This window comes from Chenopodium quinoa, unplaced genomic scaffold, assembly GCF_001683475.1.
Source record: "Chenopodium quinoa cultivar QQ74 unplaced genomic scaffold, ASM168347v1, whole genome shotgun sequence".
Classification (NCBI taxonomy): domain Eukaryota; kingdom Viridiplantae; phylum Streptophyta; class Magnoliopsida; order Caryophyllales; family Amaranthaceae; genus Chenopodium; species Chenopodium quinoa.
The window spans coordinates 1,764,753-1,789,928 of record NW_018744460.1 but is presented as its reverse complement, the minus strand read 5'-3'; the positions used below and the strand labels follow the sequence as shown (position 1 = coordinate 1,789,928).

The window sequence follows — 25,176 nt, the reverse complement described above, 5'->3', positions numbered from 1 at the left end:
GTTTTGACTTAAAAATACCAAAAACTACTCATATACTGAGTAATTACACCCTGAATAATCTTTTTTATTTTTTTATTTTTTTTTTAATTTTTAATTTTATTTTTTAATGAAATAAGCAATTATTGCATGGTTACGTGCCAATGTTTTTTGGTCCCTCACTAAAGGGGTGGTTAATTGGTTATCATACATATCGTAAATTCGTAGTAACTAATCAGATTACAATATACGAAGTAAAATAGAAAGAAGTACCATTTTAAAACCATACAATAATTTCTTCCTCATTACATCCATAACAATTCAAATGCAACAAGATGTCGCCAGGGATGCTCTATATCTATCTCTACTCTACAATTTATAATCTTGTTGGTAAACTCAATTTTAAATATATAAAATGGGTTTGGCTTATTAAGCATATGGAGCTTTATTATTAGCATATTTTTCTTTGCGTTGTTTAGTTAAATATTATTTTAATACTCCTTTCGTTCTTATATGGTAGGTAATTGTCATATTACACATAATAATATCATTTTAATAAGACTAAATTACACTTTTATATTTTCTGAAATAATAATGATCTATAATTATGTGATTGTAATTTGATATATAAATTCGACACAACTATTATGTAAGGTTTTTATACGTATAATCACATCATTCATGTGATAATAAGGTCTTGAGATAATGTAACGGAGGTTGTAGAACGTAATAAATAGTCTTTTTGAGAATTTGGGAGAAAGAATTAGGCTAATCAAGGGGAAAACGAGTCCCTTTCCTTTGCAATAAGGCATGCATGATATGAGTATTACATTACATACTACAAACTCTTACACCATTAAATATATCTACAACTTCTTAGCTTTACTTTCAAAGAATCTAATACAATTACATACCATAGATTATACTCATGCCATGAACCAATAATAATGCTATGAAAACAATACTTTTGCTTATTTCATAGCATTAAACAAGGTAATTATCCATCCCTTAATCATCCATCTCTTTCTTAATCCTCATTAGGGCATGAAACTCTAAACACATGTTCTTCTCCTGTATGATGATCTACTTTAACAACCCATTTACTCTTCCTTCCAAAGCTACCACGACGACCATCCTTCCCTCGTTCTCTCATCTCATTAGCACCCGCGATTCTAGTCACTAACAAACCTTCTCCAATAGGCAACAATTGAGTCCTCACCCCGGCCCATTCCCATGAACTCGAACAAAATGCATTACACCCCAACACTATAGCCCCCTTACACTTCCTCCCACTATTTACTTGCACTGCTCGAAGAATTGCTTCGTGATTCATGAGCTTACAATCATTTAGTACAAAATCCGCGTCCTTAAATTCTTCTAGGATTAGCCTCTCAGCATCACCAATGATAAACTCGATTAGGTTTGTGGTGTCTTGCCCAAAGGCTTGCATGGTTGATTGAAATTCCTCTAGACCGCGAAATATGCAAACAACACGGCCTCCAGTTTGATGAGCCGCGGCCACTAGCGCTAGTAGCGTAGTTAGGCTCGTGTCCTCACCACACGTAACAACCATAAGTTGTGCATTATTTCCTGCTGCTATAGCTGAGATGAATTCCGATACATCCAGCTCACCAGTAGGCTTCTTAATTCCCTGCATTACATCAAAGAATAAACAAACAAAATTAGTCCCAAGAAAAAAATGACGGAAATAGATAAAAAGTTAAAGATAACACGATATGGTAACACTGAAAACTTGAAAAAAAAAGATAAAAACCACGGGTGGCTATGAGAGTGGTACATGTACTTACCAATTTTAAGGTTTCGAGGAAGGCTTTGGTTGCGTTTTCAGCTGACCAGTTAGTGAATTTTCCTTCCATTTTTGTAGTTTGTGTTATTGCTTCCTATCTTACATGCATTCCCTTAGATTTCTTACAAAAATTGGTAAATGTATATATAGGAGGCAGAGCTAGAAAATTAAGGCGAGTTGTTGCAAGAAACACTGACATGCCAACTGGCATTTTTGTTTATTGATGATCTTTTGTAACAGTGACATGCTCGAAACGATGTTATAATACGAGGTCATTTACGAAATAACAAAATACACTAACACGTACGTAAACAAAACTAGTGACAAATTTGCACCCAAACCTACGGATTAGGATTAATGTTCACCTTCGACGATCAAGCTTAATATTCTCCAATAGAAATTAATGAAATACTTGCATTGGTTACGATTACATTAACCTTATATTATAAGGTTAAACAATGAACAATTGGATTTGATTCCTATCTTATACACGCACGACGATTTCTGACGTTTGTGCCATTTTCCAATGTTAAGTAACCAATATTAGCTGTAATGTTGTTCAATTGTTGAACATTTTTGAAAATATAAACTGCTATTATCAGAGAGACTTACTTGAATATATTATAAATCTTCTTGTTGCTTAGATTTGACCTGGGAGACAGACATTGTAATGGCCAAGTTTAATTAAATCTTTCATTAAAACGCGGTTGCCTTGGCCGAGTCTTTTTATGAAATAATCTTAATAATGTTGGAGGGTTTGTTGTTTTAGTATTGTAGTACTTGTACTAATTATTATCCTAAGCTAAACTGTATGTACTAAATTCCATAAATTTATGTACTCACCTGTACGGTTTGCTTCCGAGAGGAGAATTCGACACGGCATCATTGTGTGATTTTCACTCAATAAGCTAATTATTTAGTTTGAAATACTTGCAGTTTATTAAGGAAAGTTCATAGATATGGAGGCTCAGTAATTTTAACATTTATTGCCGTACTATTATATTTCGTATAAGACTAATTAAGAATACCATGGTACTAATTAGTAATCCGTATCTCATCCTCATCCAATAGCTTGATAGTTAATTTCGTAAGGAAGAACTCATAAATGATCTCGGGGATCAACAAAAGAGTCAAATTGTGTATAAACATATATATATATATATATATATATATATATATATATATATATATGGTACGTAGCATCATAGATTGTTGTAAGGTAGGCTACTAGTATAGTCTGGTACCTTGAATAGTTGTGATGGTAACTCTAGCGAGTTTTAATTTGTTGTACTTTAAATCTGCGTGGTGGTTGAGATAAACAAAATTCACCCAATACCCGGGATCAACCTATAAATCCCCTCATTTGGTACATTACCAATACTCCGTATAACTATTGATTGATTGTTCTGGTGAAATGAAAATGAAATTGTTGAGTGAAGGTAATATGCAATGTAAATTGTAACGTTATCCAAAGGTAGTTTCAGATAACACAATGCTTTACATTACATATTTTCCAGAGAACTGGTAATCCTATCAGAATATCAGGTAAAAACACAGAATTTAGCCTGCTCTGGAACCTTCAAATTCATGAACCAGTAAGTATTGTCAGAGAAATTATGAACTTATGACTACTACTCATTAATCCATCCTCTATTTCTGATCTAGATCATGTTGTTTGTACAATAGATCGACGATTGGCTTCACTGTCTCTACCCATAGATTTCATTTGATCAATCGTGACATCGACATGGATATACACAGATATAACTCCTGCAATCCCTGCATGTTAACTGTTATAAAACAACCAAGGCAAGAAGTTAATATCAGATTGTGAATTTTTTGCCACTCCCATGCATTATCCCATACTTTGTTTGTTCCTTTATTATCTTACAATGCATCTTCTAGTTACCTCCCCCCTTCCCTAATAACCATCTGATATTTATGATTTCTGACAGAATTATCGCGCTATGCACCACAGCCATTCCTGCAATTCTAACCTTACTATCAAGATAATGTCAAAATAATCACAATTTCTTTAGACTCCCTTATCTTCCAACCACTTTCCCATAACATTATTTTTTTCTTACCTAAATAAAAGGGTTCCCTTGGCAGAATTATGGTCTTCGCGCTGCCTCCTGAACACAGCACATAGATCTGTTCCTGCTTGCATTGCCCCCTTCCCTCGATAACACATTAATAATTGCTGGTCTCGCGGTCTCTATTGAATCATAATTAGATGAAATAAAATAAAAAAGAGATCCAATATGTTGTATGACTTAGACCTTACTGAAGCCTGACCAAACATGATTATTATTTTCTTTGTAGTTGCTTCCTTCACTTGTTGTGTTGCTTCCTACATCTCTTGAGATTCTTCTCCCCTGCCTTTAATGAATTCGTGCCACTCGATGAGATGCATCGGATATTATATTGTCTATATCGGAAAATTTCAAAGTGTTGCATATAATTTACAGATAAGATTTCCTTAAGGCCAGGCCACCATTTGGTGCATACAGCAGAAATTTAAAATTAATGCTTTCGCAGCAGCTTACCTATTCATTGAACAAAATAATGTGGTCCTACGCCTTGCACTCGTGCATCTTACTGTATTTTAGATTCTCTTCCATAATTCGATTTGGTGTTATTACTTGCTTGCCGTTAGCTACATCCAGCACACGATCATATGATATCGAAGCATTTATGTTAGCGCGATTATATCATTATAATCAGCAATGCAACTTGTTTATGTTGTTAATCAGTCAGTAATCACATGAAAACAGAATGTATTTGTGCCTTTTGGCTCTTCGATTAAGTACTACAGAGTTGTTAATTAGTCAGTAATCACATGAAACTAAGCTATATAATGTGGTTTGTGCCTTTTGGCTCATTGATTAAGTGCTAATACAGAGCAATTAGAATGGAAATTATCATAGTTTTAATATAACATGAAGTCTGAAAATTAAAGTCAGATCTTGAAACTCTGAAATATGTCAGAGGTTTTATCAGTATGTGCAACATGTAAATTGTCTAATACAAGCTAGCATTGGAGAGGTCGTGGGTGAATGTTAACTTATTAACTATTACTATGTGTATGGTTTATCTTTGGAGTTGTGAATTTTCAAATTGTATATCTAGCCAAACATTTCTCTGGTAACAAGGTGTCTAGGAAAATGGGTTCGTTAAACGAACATGTAATATTAATACATTTCGTAACGAAATTATAGACTAGCGTGTGCATATAGATCGAGAAACTGGATGCCAAAGTAGTCGTGATAATTGATGAGATTATGTCACGCCATGCAGTGACCATATTTTGGTTAACAGGAAAATAGTTTTCTATGGAAATAGTTCAACACAAATCAATTTTTACGAATAAGAAATTTTAGAAAACAAACTTCATTTTCCAATCTATTATTTGGTTGATTTATTACAAATAAGAAATTTTAGAAAACAAATTACGGAGAACCTTTAGTTAAAATTTGTTGTTAATTTGGCTGAAATTACCTCCTCGTTCCTTTTGTTTTTCCTATTTGAAATTTATTTTGTGAGAATGAATGAAGATAAGAATCGTAATGGAACTTTAACATAATCAAAGGGATTAAGGAAGAGATTAATTAACAAGCCAACTTGCCAAGCTTTGAACTAGTGGCTTCTTGATGTATGTACAATTCCTTTAATTTTTGTTTATTAGTAAAGTTAGCTTCTTAACCTTTGCTTGATCCTAAACCAATTAAAAAGAAAGTGAAGAGGTAAGTTAGCTGTAAATTGGAGCAAAAAGGCAAAAGACATTACAATTTGATTAATTAGTCCTTTTGTTTAGCGCTTAATAGATCTACTAGGTATATTATACTGTATATCACTATATCCTCATAGTTATTGAATGAACAAGTACAATTTAGCTAAGCATGCTTTCAAGGCTTAGGAAAGTACTCCATATAATAATGTCAAGGAAAGTAACATGTACTAGCTACTTAGCTCAATTATTCATATGTACAAATTGTGATATTTTCATCAAGAACACTTTCTTTCTCTTTAATTATTAATTTTTGATGGATGTGAGAAAGTTGACTTACACCTAGTTACACGAGTTTTAACCAAAATTATATGATTTGATTTTAATTCTTATCGATAATAATCTTGTTCAAACAAATTAATCTAGTCCAAAATTAATATATACTTTGTATGAGAATAGATTCGCATTGATATTACTCCAATCCAAACTAGTTAATCTAGTCCAAAATTGATATGAGAATACTAATAAATTTACATTAAAGTAGAATCAATTTGTATAGTATGATTTTAGATGGATTTCAAATTGAATTGAACAGTTTGAATCATCACTTGAATATGACTTGAACTAAATTAATCCGAATCTAGTTGTAATCTCTGATAGGTGTAAGATTAGTAAATTAATAAACTCAATAACTCAAAAAATTTGTTTCAAATCTTGGCTTAAAATTACTTACATTACGTATTTACACTCGCAAAGTCTACATATGAGATTATAAAAATGGAATTCAACCACTTTCAAAATCAATCGATCAAAACTTTTAGCCTAATAATGATATTAATCTTAAGTCTATAAACCAGCAGCAATTTCTATTTTTCTTTGAGGTGATCTTACTCTAAATACATGTTCTTCACCAGTACATTTATCAACCTTAAAAATCCAATTACTCTTCTTCACACTTTTCTCACCCATAACATCTCTTCCATTGTTTCCATCAAATCTGGTAACCAACAAACCATCACCAATAGGCAACAAATGTGTCCTTAGACCACTCCATTGCCACGAAGATCCCTTGCAAAACGCGTTATAACCCAAAATCACACCACTTTTCTCTCTTCTCATCACGTGCATCCCTCTCATGACACCCTCGTAGTCCTTGAGGTTACAATCAACTAGGAAAAAATCCGCGTCTTTGTACTCATTAAGCAACAAATCTTTTGCATCACCAACAACAAAGTTAACAAATTTTGCATCTGACTTAAGAGCGCGTTTAGATGACAGTAATTCTTCGCGTCCAGGGACAATGCAGGTTACATGACCTCCTGTTTGATGTGCTGCAGAAACTAAGGCTAACAAGTTTGGCGTCACCATTTTTTGGGCACATGCTGCAACCATTACTTGTGCATTGTTCCCTGCTGCTAGGGCTGAGATGAATTCGGCCGCATTTGGTTCCTTTTCCTTTGTTTCCTGTAAACAAAAATCAAACACATGATGAGATACTGCTCGAAAAACTCGATTTTACATTACATGAAACAAATTGTATTTTCTTAAGCAATATAGTAAAAAATGATCAAATGCCTACCATTTTAAGAGTTCTAATGTATGCCTTGGTAGCATTTTCAGGTGACCAACAAGCCATTTTTTTTTTCTTCTTGAATTTAATTTTCTTCAGAAAATAATAATTGGGTTTGAATTTGATACTTGTATGAAGAATGAATTGAAGAGTTAGTTGATAGTATGTCCATGCTGCAACTATATATATACATATATATACAAAGGGCTTAAAGTATAGTTTATGGGACAAGTTAGAGTCATCACAGCTGGCTTGTCTGGGTAGATGATATTAAATTAATAATATCTTAAAATTACTGATTTTTAAAAAAATAATAAAAGAGTTATATGAAATGGGAATATGGGGATTTTATTAGCCTAACTCAGATTGATAAAATCTCTTGTACTTTTGTGGAGATCCTACCAAACTATTAAATTTTTGGAACTTCAATAATAATTCGTAACAAAAAAGCATGTCATGTCCTTTTACTACCATTATTATTTTTTATTTTATGTTACCATTATTCATCAGTAGTTTAAGTTATATGAAAAAAAAAAAAAAAATTGCTTAATGTTTGCTTTTGTGATGAGTTTTTATGCACTTCGTATATCATTTATAGAATGTTAAATGTTAGAATTACAAGTGTTGTACATTGATCAAGATGGAGTTCTAAACCATATAGATATATTGAGTAGCCTTTTATATCCCTAACTTAAACTCTCATTTCTCATCAGCACAGATATCTTATAGTGGAGAATTATTATCAATTAAAATTGAATTAACTACGTAGTTTATTACTCCATAATTTTGAAGGAAGTGAAGTAATATATTTTTAAAGGAAGTGAAATAATATACAATACAGTATAATCAGTGAGATAATGTTAGTTAAAGTAATAAAACAAAAGTTAGTGGATGCATTCAAGACTCAATACACCCAAATTAGAAATTGGTAACCCTTTAGACACATATGTATATTTTAATATATAAGTGCAATTAATTGGAGTGAGAATGTGTTATTGAAAATTGTTTTAATGCATTTGTGACCAATCACGATTCAAGTATGAAAGGGCTATCAACCTTTAGGGTCATTCAATCATGGTCCTGAGACTTTCATTAATAGACATTGGTGTCGAGAGATCGAGTACATAAATTGTACTAGTTGGAAGTTTTAAGCATAGATTTTTGTACTATTAATTCAATCAATTATGAATTAATTGCACATATAACTTAATCTAGGTACATTTAAGTCAAATAAATCAATGCCTAATTAACATATCCATGTGTTAATTTTGATAAACTATCAAAAATAACTATAGCCTATAACATGCCTTTGGGACATTGATCATGTTAATTTGCTAATAGTGGAATTCATAGCACTTCTCGAATGGGTCCGTGAGGATCCATTGCATGTGGTGCACTAATACCTTAGTCCAAGTTGTGTATACATGTACTAGTGTGCTACTTTGGTGAGAGTAAGATATTTAGTTCCAATTAAGAAGGTTTAATTATTAATTTGGCATTGGAAAATCAAATTGGGTTGGAATTTAAGTACAATCGATTTTAATTTTTTGAATCAATTGCTATTAGGTATATTATACTAGATAAATCTTTGCTTTAATTTATTTCTTTAGGAAATTAGTAAATATCATTAATCATTTTTACAATTCACTAAAAAATATTATGTGATGAGCACAAGACCTTAACGATTAACAGTTCATTCTTTTTAAAAGATAAGATAAGTATATAAGGACAAAAGTATCAAATTTTAGTTGAATAAATCCTACTTGACGTGGACTAATATAGGTAGGGCATTTGGTACAACGCATTTAAAAAATAAATCCAATTAAAAAAAGTGAATTTAACCTATGCTATTGGGTTAAGGATAATCGAAGTGACTATACATATTCTTGGGACGTCGACCATGTGCGCATACAAGTGCAATGCACCACACTAGTGATGGGTCCATGACCTATTGCAAGTGGTGCACTTACAAGAGAAAAGGGTGTATGTCGATAATGCATGTATCAGGAACTTTGACAGCGTGTGTATAATATAAGTAGGTTTTGGTCTATCCCGAGAGTACAATATAAATTTTCAAAAAGAACTTTATCAATAATGAGTGCAATTAAACAAAACTGAAAATAATTTTGAAGTATAATCTAGGCATTAATAATTCTTCTGAGGATTAGCTTCCTGGATCTTTCTTCTAATATAAAAATACACTTTAAATCATAGAGGATCTTCAGTAAAAAAGAAAATAAAAGAAATAATGGTTGTAATGTCTAATTTTTGGGGAGCATTTATAAGATTCAATGCCAAATGGATCGACAAATCATTTAATTATTTATTTAATTATTGGATGAAAGACAAATCATTAAATTCATTAGTTGAAGGCCGAGCAAAAGGACAATACGTTCATGTGCATCAATTCATATAAATTAATATATAATTTTATTATAAGGTCCATTGTCAACACAAATTATGCTATAGGAGAAATCGTTAAATTAGAGAATAGTAAAATACAAGGTACTATAATTGTACCAGCTGTTTAGAAATCAAAGGAAGGAATCTTTGCATGTATTATTGATTTACTCTGTATAAAATAATATAGAAAGATTTTAACCTATCCTTTTAATCGAATGAAGCAAACAAGTACCGGACGTGACGATGTATAATCATTATATTTGTCGTATCTATAGCTTAGTTGGTTAACTAGTTAAGGCAGTATTGAGATTGAAATCTTAAATGTAAAATAATCAAATCTCGTGAATATCATTGTCTATTGTAATTCACTCTTTTAACTACAAAACTGCTTATTTTCAATCAGGGAATGTCCTCAAAATCTTAATGTTTACAGTGTTATCATCAAATCAATAACAAGAAGTTGTGGGTCTATGGACCTTGGCCAGTTATGGGCCTAAAGTTAGGGGAAACATATCAGCATGGGTCACATGGCATAAAGCCCACTTTAGGCCCGGCCTGCCGTAAAGACCCCCGATTAGACCGTGCCTTGGCCATCTTACGGCCCTACCCGAAGATTGCCCCATGCCCGGCCCAGTGAATCAATGAAATAATTATATAATTAACAAAACTTGATTAGAAATTTCAGAATTTAATGAAATAAAGATTTTCAAAAAAAAAAAAACATATACTAGTATATTATAAAGTTGAGAATGGACCAATATTAAGGTACTAGAATAAAGATTACTTGTGAAATTATGTAAATGATTCCTAGACAAATAGGAAACAAAGGATACATTGAGTTGATTGAAATTAAGTTCAATGTTGTGAAAAACATAAACAAAGAATTAAGAGCAGTGTTTGATGTTTGCAATAGGAGAGGCCCAATTATATAATTTCTCAAGGTTCTTATTACTTTGTTATTGTCATTATTCATGATATGGGGGTATGTATGCCTCATCCGTACAAGATGTGAAAATAAAAATAAAATAGTGGCTTTGATTATATTATTTATAGAGGCTTCAAGCTTTGGTTCCACAAAAGTTAAAACTAAGTAACAATTTTTGGAGGGGTGGTGTAAGAATTTGCAATTTGATTGATTGAGAAGTGATATGGCTTCATTAGTTAATTATTAATAGAAAAAGTACCAATCATAAGAAGATTGCTTGGACTAAATGCTTGGTTTAAGGTTTACAATTATTCAATTAATGAATGTTAGACATTTCTAGTTTAAACTTTTAAGTGCCTGCTTGCAATTTTTATAAAATTTATAACTATGGCTTAAGGAGAAAATATTTCAAATTTTATTTTATTGTTGATAGAACATGTAGCCTAAAATCATTGTAGCTTGAAAATCATTGGTGGCATGTCAAAGTACAAGGTCTTGTAGCCCACTATTTAATCTCGTATGACTATATTTAGCTCTACACATGTACTTTATGTGATATAATTTTAATTGGAAGAATTTGTCAATTTTCTATATAGAGAATAAAATAAAAATTGTTGATTTCTAATATACATGATTTTATAATACCTTAATTGCCAAGCAAAGCTTAGCCTAGTGGTCAGGAGCCTTTTATGATGCGCATTCTTGACGGTTTATATTTATTGGAAGGATTTGAGTGATTTAAATGTGGAAATTTGAAAGATAGTCTTAGAAGGCAACGAATTCTAAGTTTGATCTTAGGAGCAACGATCCCAAAACCCTAGTTAACAGCTAGTTTGAACCTTAACAAAGTTCTCTTCAAGCAAAAGCTCAATAATCTCAACTTTTAATTCATAAAACATCCTATTAAAATAATTGACATATAACTAGTATATATAGGAAAAATAAATCTATCCTACTTGCTCCGCAAGCAAACTAAATAAAAGTCCTAATAACTAATTAATGAACCAAGATAGCCCACTGACTAATTAACACAACTTTGGAAGCCCAAGGCCTCATAACTATCACTAAGAAAATAATAAAAATATTATTAAAACTCACTTGTAAAACCCCTACTTTAAGAGTAAGATAAAATCAAGAGAGTACCTAAATAAAGCAATAAAGATAGTTATAAGAAAAGAGACTCGATTCACACTATTCTAACCTTAGGGTGGGAATTTCCCTTACTCACTTCCCCTCAACTAGGGTGTTTTAGAAGAATCCGGGCAATCTAAGTTTTTTCACATCTCCAACAAGTGATACCCTTTGAAATCGGATTTTGTCATGGTAAATGTTAAATAAGGTATCAAATACTCCCTCCATTCTTTTAAATCTTAGGTGTATTATAAAATTGTTGTTACCTATTCAAACATAGTACTCCATAATAATTTATATTAGACTTCCTATGCATCTGGTCGAAACAAACACGACTATTAATTTTGAGCTGAAAATCGAAAAAATATGATTCATGTCTAGATTATAAACACATTAGACTACATTACGGACTATTGAGTATTCCAGAAAATTTCAGAGAAACATACCCAAAGTCATGGACTTCGAAAATAGCCAATGTAATTCATTCACAATAAAAACACATATAAGTATACAGCTATTGCCTATCATCCTTTTTCTCCACATTGTCATTTCTTTACCAAGTCTAAAGTTGATTGCGTAAACACAGTTCAGACTTGTAATAAAACACAAAAAAAGGTTCAGTAATAACAGCAGCATTGTATCTGAAATCGAAGACGTTAATTACCATCTAGATTTGCACTTTTTGCCTCCATGAGCCCGTTTCGTAACTGGTCACTGATGTCTCTGACATGACCAGGACCATGGGGAATGAAAACAGTGGTGTTATTTGATTGACTACCAAGGTCTCTGATTGTATCAAAGTATTGAGTGACCATGATAAGATCCATGATTTCTTTGGAGGATGTTCCTTCAACCTTGCTCGAGAAATTCAATATATTCTCTCTCAACCCGTCTGTGATTGCCTGCCTTTGCCTTGCCACTCCAACCCCGCCCAAATACTTGGATTCTGCTTCGGCCTCAGCCTTCTTCACTTGCAGAATTTTTTCTGCTTCTCCTTTATACACGCTAGCTAGCTGAAGCCTTTGGGCTGTAAATATATACAATTAAGGTTATAGAAATCAAACATTAAAAGAAAACTGTCAAAAATATCGCCTTTTAAGTGTGTTATTCAGAACCCAAGGCCCCCCACCCCAGGGGAAAAAAAAAAAAAAAAAAAAAAAAAAAAAAAAAAAAAACTTAAACCCTAACTAAAAACTTAATATCTAAAACCACCCCTAACTTTAGTCGCATTCCAACAGCCACCCACATACATTAATTTGTCAATTAATAGTCACTTACAGGGTACTATTCTTTGAAACTCCAATTAAAGTAATAATCTATATGAAGACATCAAATGAGGGTGGTTTGTAGTACTTTACCTAAAACATTTTCCTCTAGGATTGGTATTGGTAGTTTTCTGAGGAAATTAGGGCAGGTTTTAAATAATTTCAGTAGAACAAGCTACACCTTGGGTAGTTTCTGGTTAGGTTACCAACATTAGAACTTGAAAGCCAAAGACCATAGGAATTGATTTACAAAGATAAAGATCACTTCAGATGTCATAATTATTGCACTCCAATATGCTAAAATTTCTATCTGCAAAGGGACAAATAGTTTAGTTATAACATCAAACGGAATGAGATCATAACCTGCATTTATCTCATTCATTGCTTTGCGAACCGCTGGATCAGGTATAATATCAACCATCAGAATGTGCTCTATGCTGTATCCATATTCTCCCATTACCTGTTCAAGGTTTCACAGTTTATCATCATTTGAAGAGATCAAACATGAAACATGGATAACTCCCCCACAAGTTCCCAACTGACTTAAGAACACTATTGATTTAGTAGGAATGAGCTAAAAAGTACTCCCTCTGTCCCTTATTTTTTGCTCCATTTGACTTTTCATAGTCTCCAAGATGCGTGTTTAAACGTTATCTCAATTTCCATATGCATGAAAACTATAAAAATTTGATATTAATAAAATATACAATGAAACGATTCTAATAAGATCCCACATTAATATATTATCACTTATAGATTAACGAGAATTCATAGTCAAAGTTTTATAAGTATGACCTATATATCTGCAATAGGGCAAAAAATAAGGGACGGAGGGAGTATGAACCAAGTAAGTTCATTTAATTTTCTTTACAGTCACAATTAACACTCCAGTCTTCAGTGATCACATCATGGGTTAACAATTGTACATTATTGCTAGGAGAGGCTGATGTCTACAGCTATGAGATCTTATTATATTAGGAGGCCAACACCCTAGGAGCAATGGAAAGAGACATCTATGACGAAGGAGCTAAGACCAAACATAGATTTGGTATGCATAGGAGCAGAAAGCTAATTCTAAGAATAAGGAAAGCAAATTCAGATATGCGTTTGCCAAAGAAGAGACAAGAAGTGAAGAAACAGGGATATAGTTCGTGTATTAGAAACCATTACCTTTGCAAGTTCCTCTAGTACATGTTTAGCAACCTCGCCTTTTTGTTCAAACAGCTCATCTAAATTCATCTTTGGGACAACAGCACGAACAACTACAATATCACAAATATTAAAATATTAGTAACTGGGACTCTGGGAGAGAAAAAGAAATAACAGTGAACCACAACTACACAAGAGGAGAGGAAGGGATTATCATACACATAACAAACATGAGGAATGAATTCGCTCTTGTACACAATGTAAGCAGAAAGAAAAAAAACTGGGAATATTACCATCAAAAACATAGGCCTGAATCTGCTCTCTAGGCTTTTGCAGTTCATAAAACGCATCATCAGCATTTTGTTTGACCACACGGTATTGAATTGAGCATAACATTTGCACAAAGACATTATCCTGCAAGATAGCATTATTTAGATATGCAAGATAAGGATCCGGTATTAAATAATGAAGCTTTTGTAATATGCAATGTATAAGGGGACACCATAGACACCATTGCACTAGTAATCTTGCAATCTTATAAGCATCTTGAAGCAACAAAAATGCCACAGAGAAAAACTAATAAACCGTAAAAAAAAAAGTACAAGTTGATGTAGTCATTGACAATACCTTGCCAATGTATCAATTATTAAAGAGAATGATGCCATTGTCAATTCGTCACAAATGCTTTATACTATAAATGTTCAGCAGAAAGCAATTAATCTTGAAGATTTTGTCCTCACTTTTTGAGTATTTACTTGGTTTCACATTACACTATATGAAGGTTAGCCAAGGTCTCCTAATATATCTCATAAAGAGCTAAGATCTTAGGAAACAGTGATACTTGACTCAAGTTTGCCTCTTGACCTACAATTTCCATGTAGCTATTACCTAGCAGTCTAGCTGGCTGGTCGTACCAGGTCGACCCTTCCTGATTAGGCAACTTTTGGAATAATTAGTTGGTCTATTCCTAATTGAAGTCAATATACTGATCAAAAGAGCACACTTTTTATCATTTAGAATGTCAAAATATTAATGCTGTGTGCAGTGATAAGCATAGCAGCATGACCTTCGAATAATTTTGGAGAAAAATCATTACTTGAAGCGGAAATCAAGAATGCTTATTTAAAGCCACACAAAACTATAAATTACTGCTAGGGAACTACAGTGAGGCAGCTGATCTCTCCGGTGTCTGAATCCTTCTTGATTAATACTATAAGAGCCTACATCAGGAACTTCTCCCTTCGTAAAAAATCCACTTAAAAACCTACAGACCAAGAAATCAAGAATGATTCTGTTTACGTTATTATTTTACTCAAAACCATATAACATGTCTTATCACAACTCACAAGCAATGTTACATCCACCCCGCACTAAATCATAAGCACCCACAAAAAATGCAACTAGCAAATTTCCACTGTACCTCGAAGCCTGCTCCATGCTTTCTTAACAAATCATTTGTTTTTAATACTCAGATATTAGCAATCTACCTTATACCAACACAAATTTAAATTCTCAGAACAGGCCACAACCAGTAACAACTCAATAACTCGGACAACCTGCAGAAAATTTCCTCACTAGATTGATCTCATATATATAAGGACACCTAAGTCTGCTGCTCCAACAATCACTAAAATTTCATGCAGCAAATATTCAACAAGAAAAATCAAAGTTATTTATCCGAATTTGGATAATCGCACCATCCATCTAAACTATAAGCCTCAAAGTTTAGAACAAAACCTCCCCCAATTTAACAGAAATCCAAGCACAAGTGATTCATCTTATGTAAATGATCAACATTAACCACAAAAAATAAATATATAAAGAAAAACCCTCCTAAACCTTAATAGTAACCGATCCTAGCAGGGAAAGAAACCCTAATCACAATAAAGATATATAATTCAAAAACCCCCCCAATAAAAATATCAAACACCCACAAAATCAATCACATAAAATTGTAAGAATTACACTCCATCAAAATCTCAATTTTGGAAATAAGGGTTTTTCAAGTTGATCAAATCCCAGAATCCCAGATATAATACATGAAATTCACACAAAATTAACACCTAAAATCAAATACCCACATACAGAAAACACCCAGAATTGCAAGAATTATTCAATTTCAAGAAAACTAATTATCAAATTATGAGTTAAAACCTTAGTTTTGGTCTCAATTTTGACGTCAAGAGAATTGATACGAGTAGAGAGAACACCGGCAAGCATTTGACCGGCGAAGGGGTTGAAGAAGTGAAGGCCTGGTTCTGCAAGTTTTTCGAATCGACCCCATTTTTTCAATCACTCCTACGCTTGCTTGATCAATACACCCACCAAATAAACATACTATATTCCCCATATTTTGAAGATGATTTCAGAATAATTAAGAAGTCAAAGTGTTGTGAATTGTGATCAGAAAAATAGAGAGAAGAGAAGAAGGTCACAAACACAGTAACAAGACCTTGGCTTTGAATGAAAGACGTGGGACTTGGAAGAACGCGGGTAAGGATCGCATATAAACGTCAAAAACTCAAAACGACGCACGGAGAAGTATTTAGATTTTTGTGAGGAATATCGGATATATTCTCTAGGAAATGTCCGGGGTCGTTTGGTTGGATCATTTGAAATGGATTAAAAATGTATTTAGAATCCATTTTATCTAGTTTTTTGTTTTGTAAGGGTTTAAGTAATGGAATCTCATACCCAAAGGGTTCTAATTCCCCCTTAAGATTCACAATGTATTTTATTAATGAAGGATATAATCCATTTCAACTATAAAACCAAACAACTTTGGATTAGTATGGGTTTTTGAATCAATACCTCTCAAGTATGAGATTCCATAACAATCCATTCCAACTTGATGAACCAAACACCTATACCTCACTCTCATAATTATTTATTGATAATTACCTACATCATTATTTTATTTTTTATCCTTTTGTGTTTGGAGAGCCACAATGGCAGGTGATGAAAATCGATTCCACGATTCCTTGGAATCGAGAGGGAAGATCTAAACACTTGAGCTATCTTTCACTCTCATTACATATATTTAGAGTTGTCAAAAGCTGACCCGACCCGAAAAATTTATCTAAACCCAATTATTAACCGACCCGTTTAAACACGGAAAATTGGTGACCCGAACCCGATATGACCCAACCTGAAACCAGCCCTAGACCCGAGTTTACCCGAGTATTTGAGACCCGAACATGAACCGACCTGAATATAACCCGTAAATTATTGACCTGAAACGAACCCAACCTAAACCGAGTTTGACCCAAACCTGTTTTGACCCGTTAAAACCCGAATTTAACCAGAACTGTTACTAACCCGATCTAAATTTAGTTCGATCTGTTACTAACCCAACCCGAAATCAACTCGAATTGATATTGACCCGACCCAAATTCACCCGACTTGTTATTGACCTGACCTGAAATCAACTCGACTTGTTATTGACCCTACCCGAAATCAACTCAACTTATTTTCTAAAAATCTAAACTAAAACCTATCTTACTGGAATTAATATGAACTTATTATATATCTTATCTAAACTTATTTAAACTTATTAACTCGAATATAAACTAATCTGAAACTGTTTCCTAAAATGAGTGGAACCAATGAAAAATAGATCAGAATAGGGTCTGAACTTATCTTCCGAAAATCTTAACAAAACCTATCTTATCGGAATTAATATGAACTCATTATAGCTTATCTTAAATTTACATAAACTGATTAGTTCGAATTTGAACTTATATGAAATTATTTATCATAATATAAGTGAAAAAAATGCAATAAATGAAGAAATTGATAATGATTAAACGTAGACGTCAATACATGAATTGTTAACAAACCGACCAGAATAAGTACCCGAACACGATATGACCTGACCTGAAATCAACTTGAGACCCAAATTAACCCAATATTTGAAACCCGAACCCAAAATGACCCGACCTGATTATAACCCGCAAATTATTGACTTGAACCGAACCTGACGCGAACTCGAGAATGATCCTAACTCGTTTTAACCCGTTAAAAACTCGAATTAAACCCGACCTATTAATAACCCGATAAGATATATGACCCGACGTGACCAGACTCAAGCATGACCCAACCCAAACCCGATCTGCATAAGGTTATGACATTAACTCAAATTGACCCGATCCAAGTTGACCTGACCCTCACTAACCCAACTCAAACTGAATTAACACCTCTACATATATTATTAATTAAATGAGAAATGTTGTCTTGTCAAAAAAAATGAGAAATGTTGTAATTTTTGTAAAACATATGAAGTATAACATTTATTCTAGAAAGTATCACGGATAATACAGCATAATCATTTTATAAATTATTTTTCTTTTTGATAAAAATACATGATATTCCCTTATTTTCTTTAAATAAATGCATGTAATAAAATAGGCATGTTTGACTGCTGTTTGACTGCTTGTAATTTTGCTTTACTCAAGATATCTATAACAGTAATCCGTATTTCATTGGATTGCTTGTTACAAATCGATGAAAGCATAGCTCAAATCAACACATCAACACATGGTCAACCTATGCATATAAAGAGATTACCAAAAACATATGAATTTAGAGGTTTCTTTCACAATCCTCCAAAGTTAGTCATTAACAATCGAAATATGCAAGAAATATAAGTATAAATACCACAAGATTAGATCTCTTTCAAAAAAAAAAAAAAAAAAAAAAAAATCTGATATCTTTACTATAATAATGTAATGTTCTTCATACCACCAAATCACCTGCAATGGGCTTGTTGCCCTTGCAGATGATTAGACAAAAATATTAAAACAGTCTGAATCAGAATCATGCAGAGTAGATAAGCTAAATTGTGCAATATAATTCAATCATATATCATTAGTTCTCGGAATAATGTAAAACAAGATTTGATGTTCAGCAGAACTTTACACTTTTCTCTCACAAAACATCACTATAAGGTAAAAGAAACAAAATTTGTTTGTCCATGCATACTGCTTGCTTTCGCCAAAATTGCGTCTACGTCTACAGAAATGGAAGTTCTATTGAAAGCAAAATTTATCGAGCGACATCAACCAATTCAACATCAAAGACTAGACATGCATTGGGCGGAATCTGAGGAGGAGCACCAGAGGCACCATAACTGGACCATCAAATATTTTGTTATCAGATTTGATCTCACTAATAGCATATAAATCTTGTACAGCAGAGAGCTGTGAGACAGATTTTCCCTTATAAAAGGTAACAAAGACATTGTAGATTGACAAGAAGTGAAAGGTAATCCATGAGACTTGTAGGTTGCATTTTGTGTAATCACTTGACTTGATAGAGTTATATGAGGGTAAGATCCTCAATATATTCACAAAATTTAAAGATTAACTTATATTCCATTTTACATCAGCTTAACACTACATCATTACATGCAAGCTTTGTGGATAAGATCCTTACCCCATTGAAGGTGGAATTGTAAGTCTTCTTTTGTCTCCAACACGCATGCCTAACATCAAATATCACAAATCAGTATGACTAATTAAAACTCTAAACAAGAAGGGATAAGACAAACAAAGAATTTTTTATATTTTTGAATTTATTTCTACCTTCAACACCAACATCCCAACCCTTGATAACTTGACCGATACCTGTTACATGAAGCAATAGAATAAGTTGACAATCCCACAGCAAAACAAATTTGTAAATTTAAAACGCGAGTGTTTACCTAGACGGAATTTGAAGGGTTTTCCGCCAGTGTTAGAGTCAAAGTGTTTGCCGTTCTTCTGCAACTTCCCAATATAGTGAACACTAACCTGGAATTTTAAGACATGTAAGAAGCTTCTTGAGGGAGGTGGTCTACAATCCTTTACCAACCAGAATAGATTAAAACAATAATCAATCAACCAAGTTTTCATAGTAACAGCTTAAATATTCATGTCCTGGATCATTAATCTCAGATGGTGGATATACAATCCAACTATTTTCTCCAATTCTATTAAAATTAAACAAAACCAAACCACCCTCGACCCTCAGGGCAAACAAAACGATCAAAGGGTAAAGTATTGGTGTTAACAGGGTCAATCAAGTACCCAGCAAGAAACACCAATAAGAGTATCCCGCTGACCATATTTTCAGCTGCAGAGAAGAGAAGGGGAGGGGGGGGGGGGGAATTGGAATGTGATCATGGGAACGAACATATGTACAGCCTTAGTGTCAATCAGCTCACACAGAACTAAAAAACACTTCGTGAAATCGAAAATGACAGAAGTTGATTTTAGTCACAATTAGAGTCAAGCCAAAGTTATACTTCAGTTTCAGTTTAGGCTCTGAGTTTAAAAAATATACTTCGTATATAGAAGAGGAAAATAGGGAAGCGGATGAAGTTGTATTGATTGAACAGAATAATCAAACAATTACAAAGACCCAAACATCGAAGGGTTGACTTCATCCCAAGCTCTCTACTGATATATTACAAAGATCCCTACAAGGAACCCCCCCCCCCCTTCTTTTAATTACCCCGCCTCAATCGAGTAGCTGACTTTTCTTGCAAATTACAAATCTGAATTTTCTTACCAACAGTAACCAACTCTACGCATTTCCCCTGTTACCCCCTGTATTCCTTCTAGACTAAGTCAGCATATTGGGTACTTAGGTGAGTTCTAAGGCCAATGCACTCAAGACCTCAAAATCTGTTTGGTTAGATCTTGTGATGGGGCCACAATGAAAGTAAACAATTCTTTTCTTCTAACTCTTTAAATAGAATGATTGGCAGTCCCAAGGGTGCACATACAAACCATGGTGTTCAGGTTATTTCTGGTAATATAAACACTAGTCCTTGGCCTTTTATTCTGAAACCTGTCACTACAAGGAAAAAGGCCTCTAGCACCAAACGCTGACTTAAGTTATCAAATATTCTGCTTCAAATCTCTGTCAGCACTTGACCCAAGATTCATTTTGCTCTACTAAAAAAAGAGCTTATGCAATGCAAAGTATGCTGCTTATTATTGTGGCACCAGCCATATGTTCTAATCCCTATATCCCATCCACCTCCCCCCCCCCCCAACACACACACACACACAAAAAACACCCTCTACAAATGCATTAATGTACAAAATCACTACAGCCACGAACACCAACAAATGAATCCACTGAAAATATCAAAATAATCAGAACATGTTATAGGAGAATATTGGATCAAAAACAACAAAAAAAAAAAAAAAACAGTTTTTCCCCCTTTGGGCTAATAAAGGATCATTGAGCCATAAACACAAGCTTACCTTACTACCACGAGAAGCTCTTTTACCATCAGGTTTTCCCATTGCTACATCTTCTATGACCAGTCCATTAGGAAAGGTTTTAACTCTGGCAGGCTTCTCCTTGGATTGCTTGACTATTTTATCAGTTTTGCTTATCTGCTTAGCTTCTGCATTTGCATTTTGCTCTATTTTTGAAACCTCTTCATCCTTCTCTGCCTTTCCTTTCTTTCTCTTTTTCTGCTTCTTTTTCTTGTTCTCAGATGCATCTCCATTAGCAACTTCAATAGCATCACTGGAAAGTCCCTCAAATTACATTCATAGTTTCATGTCAAAATAGAATTTTATAATTGACAAAAAACAGCAAATGGCAATTACACAAACAAGCAGCTTACACAGTAAGAACATCAATCAGGAGATCAAACATAGAAGATTATATTGCAAAGGTGTACCTTTTTTGTTCTTCACCAGATTTGATGGCATCAACCTTCCTTTTTAAATTTTTTTCAGATTCAACATTATCTTTTGCTTCATCCTTCTTATTCTTTTTCTTCTCTTCCACAACTTTGGTGGTTGTGTTAGCTTCTGAATTTTCACTTTTGCGAGATGAAGAAACTGGAAAGCCATCTTCATCTTCACTCTCCAAAACTGAGGCGCCATTATTTTCCTTGACTACAATTTGTTGTTCAGCTTTTTTGTCATTGTCAGTATCAGCCAACTGCTTCTTCTTTTTTCCTTTTTTGGTTCCACCATTTTCAGTTGCAGTCTTTTCCTCATCCTCTATCTCCTCAATAACAACTACAGTTACCAACGGAACATATCAGAATGATCAAATACATTCAAGTACTCCTAATTCAACCAGAAAAATGCTTCATCGGCTCATCCCCTCCACCACCACAAATAGAGAGAGGGAAGAAAAGACTACCAATAAAAAGTAAGGTAAGCTGTCTAGAAAAGTGGCATATGATACAACCCAAGAAATAATGAAGATATTTCTCTAAAAAAAAAAGGAATAAAAAAAAACTGTAAGCAGTTCAGCAAGTGAAGAAAACAAACTCAACTTCTACCTCCAAACATTTGCACAAGGCAACATTATAGTTTGAAAATGCTAAGGACCAGTTAACCAATTATAGAATAGCTCCCCAATAGATATTTCCTTGAGACAACTTTTCTATATTGGCTCCATGACATATTTGTGATCGAGTACAAACTGTCATGCACTCCTTAATACAAACACACCCAATAGTCTGAAGCAAATGTGAGACAAAATAACATTTTAATGATGTAACTTAGTTACATAAAATTCATACAAATGTTTACAAATATATAGCTGTTTGCCAAAGCCTAATTTTAAAATTTTACCCAGTGGTCATGTAAAAAAAAAACCCAAGGCTGAATTTTTTGGTTCAATATCACAGCAAAATCTGCCCACAACTTGTAAATAAGTTAATAATATGAAAGGGCAATTTCTTTTTATACTAGCTTTACTAAAACAACCAGGTGATAGAAGAGAAAGCACCACAACTCTTTAGAATACAAGAAACAGGAATGGAAAGGGAGTGGGATTGAAACAGGGCAAAATATGTGCATGCATTGATGAACAAAAGGTCTCAAAAGCAAAAATTTATACCTCCACTTTTTCGTACAGGTGAAGGTGGGAACATGGTATCATCATCGCCATCAAGAAATTCATCCTCTGAAACATCTTCAGAATCATAGTCACTGCTCTCCGAATCAGTCTCAGCAATATCTTCCCCATATGAATCACTGAAGGATCCTCAATCAAGGAAGTACTAAACTTATCATTGGGAAAAAGGAATTACACTAGGGATGCCAAACAAATAGGCTGCCAAAGTAGCCAATAACAAGTAAAATATGCATTAAACTAGTAATTGTAATTGAAGGATACGAATCATAATCATTTTCAAGATTGCTCTGAACAAAGCCAGACAAGTGAATACTAGTTGGCCCAACGACAGAGAATTTCACATCCTCCTCCTCATCAAATTCAAGAGTCAACGAGCAAGATTCTATCTTGTCAGGCAACAAAGTGCAGAGAAAGACTGGACTCTTATCTCCTACATTGACCTGAAGGATGCTCTTCTTCGTTGATGAACCAGTTCCCAATGTGGCCTGATTTTAGAAACATCAATATTCAATACCACTTAAAATCATTTCACATAGAAAAAGTTCAAGAAACTTAGGTTCAATTGAAACCAATTAAAACATCTAGCTCTATATTTTTCAACTTGCCATTCCACATGTGATATAACTATTCTGCCACATTCATATAAGATACCAAGTTACACCACTAGCTCCCGTAATCTGTTTCTAAAGCCACTACAGGTATATATGCGGTTGAAATCAAATACCAGACAACTTTAGAAATATATTTTCTAGCCACTACACATGTTTAGATCCTATAATATCATGACAATCATAAGGAGCAAGTATAATCTAAAAAGCATACAACAGTTAAAAGCACTACAATAACAATGGTGAAGTGCAACTCTTCTATTTTATTACTTCATGGTACGAATACCACGACAGGCGACAAGACACCTACACCTACCGAGTGCCATTCCCATAAACAGTCACCATGAAGGCATATTTTTATGTAATGCCATCAGTTAATCACTCCAATACTACTGAAAAATTGTATGCGTTAGTAAAGACGCCGCAACTTAAGATGCTGCATTCGATTAGCAAGCCAGGCAAGGGCAATCACACATTCACACCCACTACATAAAATTCACATTCCACATTCTCCCAAAAAATATACAAGTTTAAGACAATGAATTTTCCATCCCTGATATATTTTTTTTCCTTCTTCCCTTCTTTTTGTCTAGCCTTAATTACTACTCATATAACCCAGATAGCAAATCAAAAATCACAACAAAATTCAGATTTATTAAGATTAAAGATTAAAGCATACTAAATGAATGAAAGAAAGAAAAAGAAAAAAAAAAAACCCAAATGACAAAAATCAAAGATTAACGAGACATAAAATTAAGGGTCATACCTGAGTTAAAATCAGCTTTCCATCCAAATCTTCGGCGTTAAAAGTTAAGGGTTTGCCTGGTTTCACTTCAACCCCTGAAATTCAAAGAACCCAGAAAAATGTAAGAATAAATTTCAGAACGAATTAATTAAAACCAACTATTTTTTTTCCATCACAAATTGAGATTAAACATATGATTCAGAAATAGTACTAACCCCAGAAAGTCATTTTGTGTTAAATTTCCAGACGAAGTCGAAAATGAGCGAAGAAGGACGGTTGGAAGCGCAATGCCTAAAACCCTAGTAGAACCTCTTGCTTAACTAGTGTTTTATTGCAATTAAAAAAAAAAAAAAGTCAAAGGTAAAGTTAACGTTAACATTCTAGAATAATCTGGGTTTTTTTTATGCATTCTTATGCCATGAGCCTTACATTCAGCCCATTGGAGATTTATGGCCCAGTATCATGGGCCGGTCCGGCATATGAAAAATCTTGGCCCAGTATTAAATTAGCCCAACATGACAGGCGTAGAATCAGCACGAGCCTAGCATGATACGACTTGATTCATTCCAACGTATGATAGTTGGAGCACAAGGGCAGTTCGCTTGCTCGTCGTGTAAGTATGCAAGCTCCGACCTATGTTCCCAACTCTAGTAGGAATCTTGTATGTAGCAGATTAGATCATTCGTGTCATGAGTTTACGAAGTATGAGCTAACTCTTTAATCTTGATTATTTGGTGTTTAGATTCTGAGTTTTTTATCGGTCTAATATATCTCCCTCTACTATTATTATGATGAAAAGTTGGTCCAGTAGGGATTTGGTTGTGATCAAGTCATACAGTTTATGCCTTTATGGGTTGACATTGGTATAACTTTAAGTTTAATATATTTTATTTTGTTGTTAGTTTAGGTCATTTGACCTTTAATTAAGCACTTTTAGGCTGATTGTAACAAATATGTTTTATTACTTACATATTGAATATGGTAATGATA

The 25,176-nt window shown here is 33.6% G+C and overlaps 3 protein-coding genes and 1 pseudogene across 3 annotated transcripts; all 4 read right to left on the bottom strand.

Moving 5' to 3' along the window:
* Window positions 1-1,003: 1,003 nt before the first annotated feature.
* LOC110697369 lies at window positions 1,004-1,853 on the bottom strand. Its single transcript, XM_021874751.1, has 2 exons — window positions 1,785-1,853; window positions 1,004-1,627 (listed from the first exon to the last, which is right to left on the bottom strand). The coding sequence occupies exons 1-2, from the start codon at window positions 1,851-1,853 to the stop codon at window positions 1,004-1,006; spliced, it is 693 nt and encodes a 230-aa protein (XP_021730443.1).
* Window positions 1,854-6,213: 4,360 nt separating this feature from the next.
* LOC110697416 lies at window positions 6,214-7,261 on the bottom strand. The gene is made up of 2 exons (XM_021874792.1): window positions 7,093-7,261; window positions 6,214-6,977 (listed from the first exon to the last, which is right to left on the bottom strand). The coding sequence occupies exons 1-2, from the start codon at window positions 7,147-7,149 to the stop codon at window positions 6,360-6,362; spliced, it is 675 nt and encodes a 224-aa protein (XP_021730484.1). The 5' UTR covers window positions 7,150-7,261; the 3' UTR covers window positions 6,214-6,359.
* Window positions 7,262-11,953: 4,692 nt separating this feature from the next.
* On the bottom strand, window positions 11,954-16,486 carry LOC110697183 (annotated as a pseudogene).
* A 2,297-nt stretch (window positions 16,487-18,783) lies between these two features.
* Window positions 18,784-24,543, bottom strand: LOC110697182 (peptidyl-prolyl cis-trans isomerase FKBP53-like). The gene is made up of 10 exons (XM_021874530.1): window positions 24,402-24,543; window positions 24,208-24,281; window positions 23,095-23,318; window positions 22,816-22,952; window positions 21,638-21,983; window positions 21,210-21,480; window positions 19,658-19,745; window positions 19,539-19,580; window positions 19,390-19,438; window positions 18,784-19,084 (listed from the first exon to the last, which is right to left on the bottom strand). Exons 1-10 carry the CDS (start codon window positions 24,412-24,414, stop codon window positions 19,000-19,002), a joined length of 1,329 nt encoding a protein of 442 aa, XP_021730222.1. The 5' UTR covers window positions 24,415-24,543; the 3' UTR covers window positions 18,784-18,999.
* Between the last annotated feature and the right edge of the window lie 633 nt (window positions 24,544-25,176).

What these genes read in the sequence shown, in the direction of transcription:
- LOC110697369 (XM_021874751.1), bottom strand. Translation starts at nt 1,853, where the DNA reads ATGGAAGGAAAATTCACTAACTGGTCAGCTGAAAACGCAACCAAAGCC. An exon ending in TCCTCGAAACCTTAAAATTG is followed by an intron (nt 1,628 to 1,784) that starts GTAAGTACATGT and finishes GATGTAATGCAG; the next exon opens with GGAATTAAGAAGCCTACTGG.
- LOC110697416 (XM_021874792.1), bottom strand. Translation starts at nt 7,149, where the DNA reads ATGGCTTGTTGGTCACCTGAAAATGCTACCAAGGCATACATTAGAACT. An exon ending in ACATTAGAACTCTTAAAATG is followed by an intron (nt 6,978 to 7,092) that starts GTAGGCATTTGA and finishes TTTTGTTTACAG; the next exon opens with GAAACAAAGGAAAAGGAACC.
- LOC110697182 (XM_021874530.1), bottom strand. An exon ending in GAGCTTCTCGTGGTAGTAAG is followed by an intron (nt 19,746 to 21,209) that starts GTAAGCTTGTGT and finishes TTAAAATTCCAG; the next exon opens with GTTAGTGTTCACTATATTGG. An exon ending in TTGGGATGTTGGTGTTGAAG is followed by an intron (nt 19,439 to 19,538) that starts GTAGAAATAAAT and finishes ATTTGATGTTAG; the next exon opens with GCATGCGTGTTGGAGACAAA.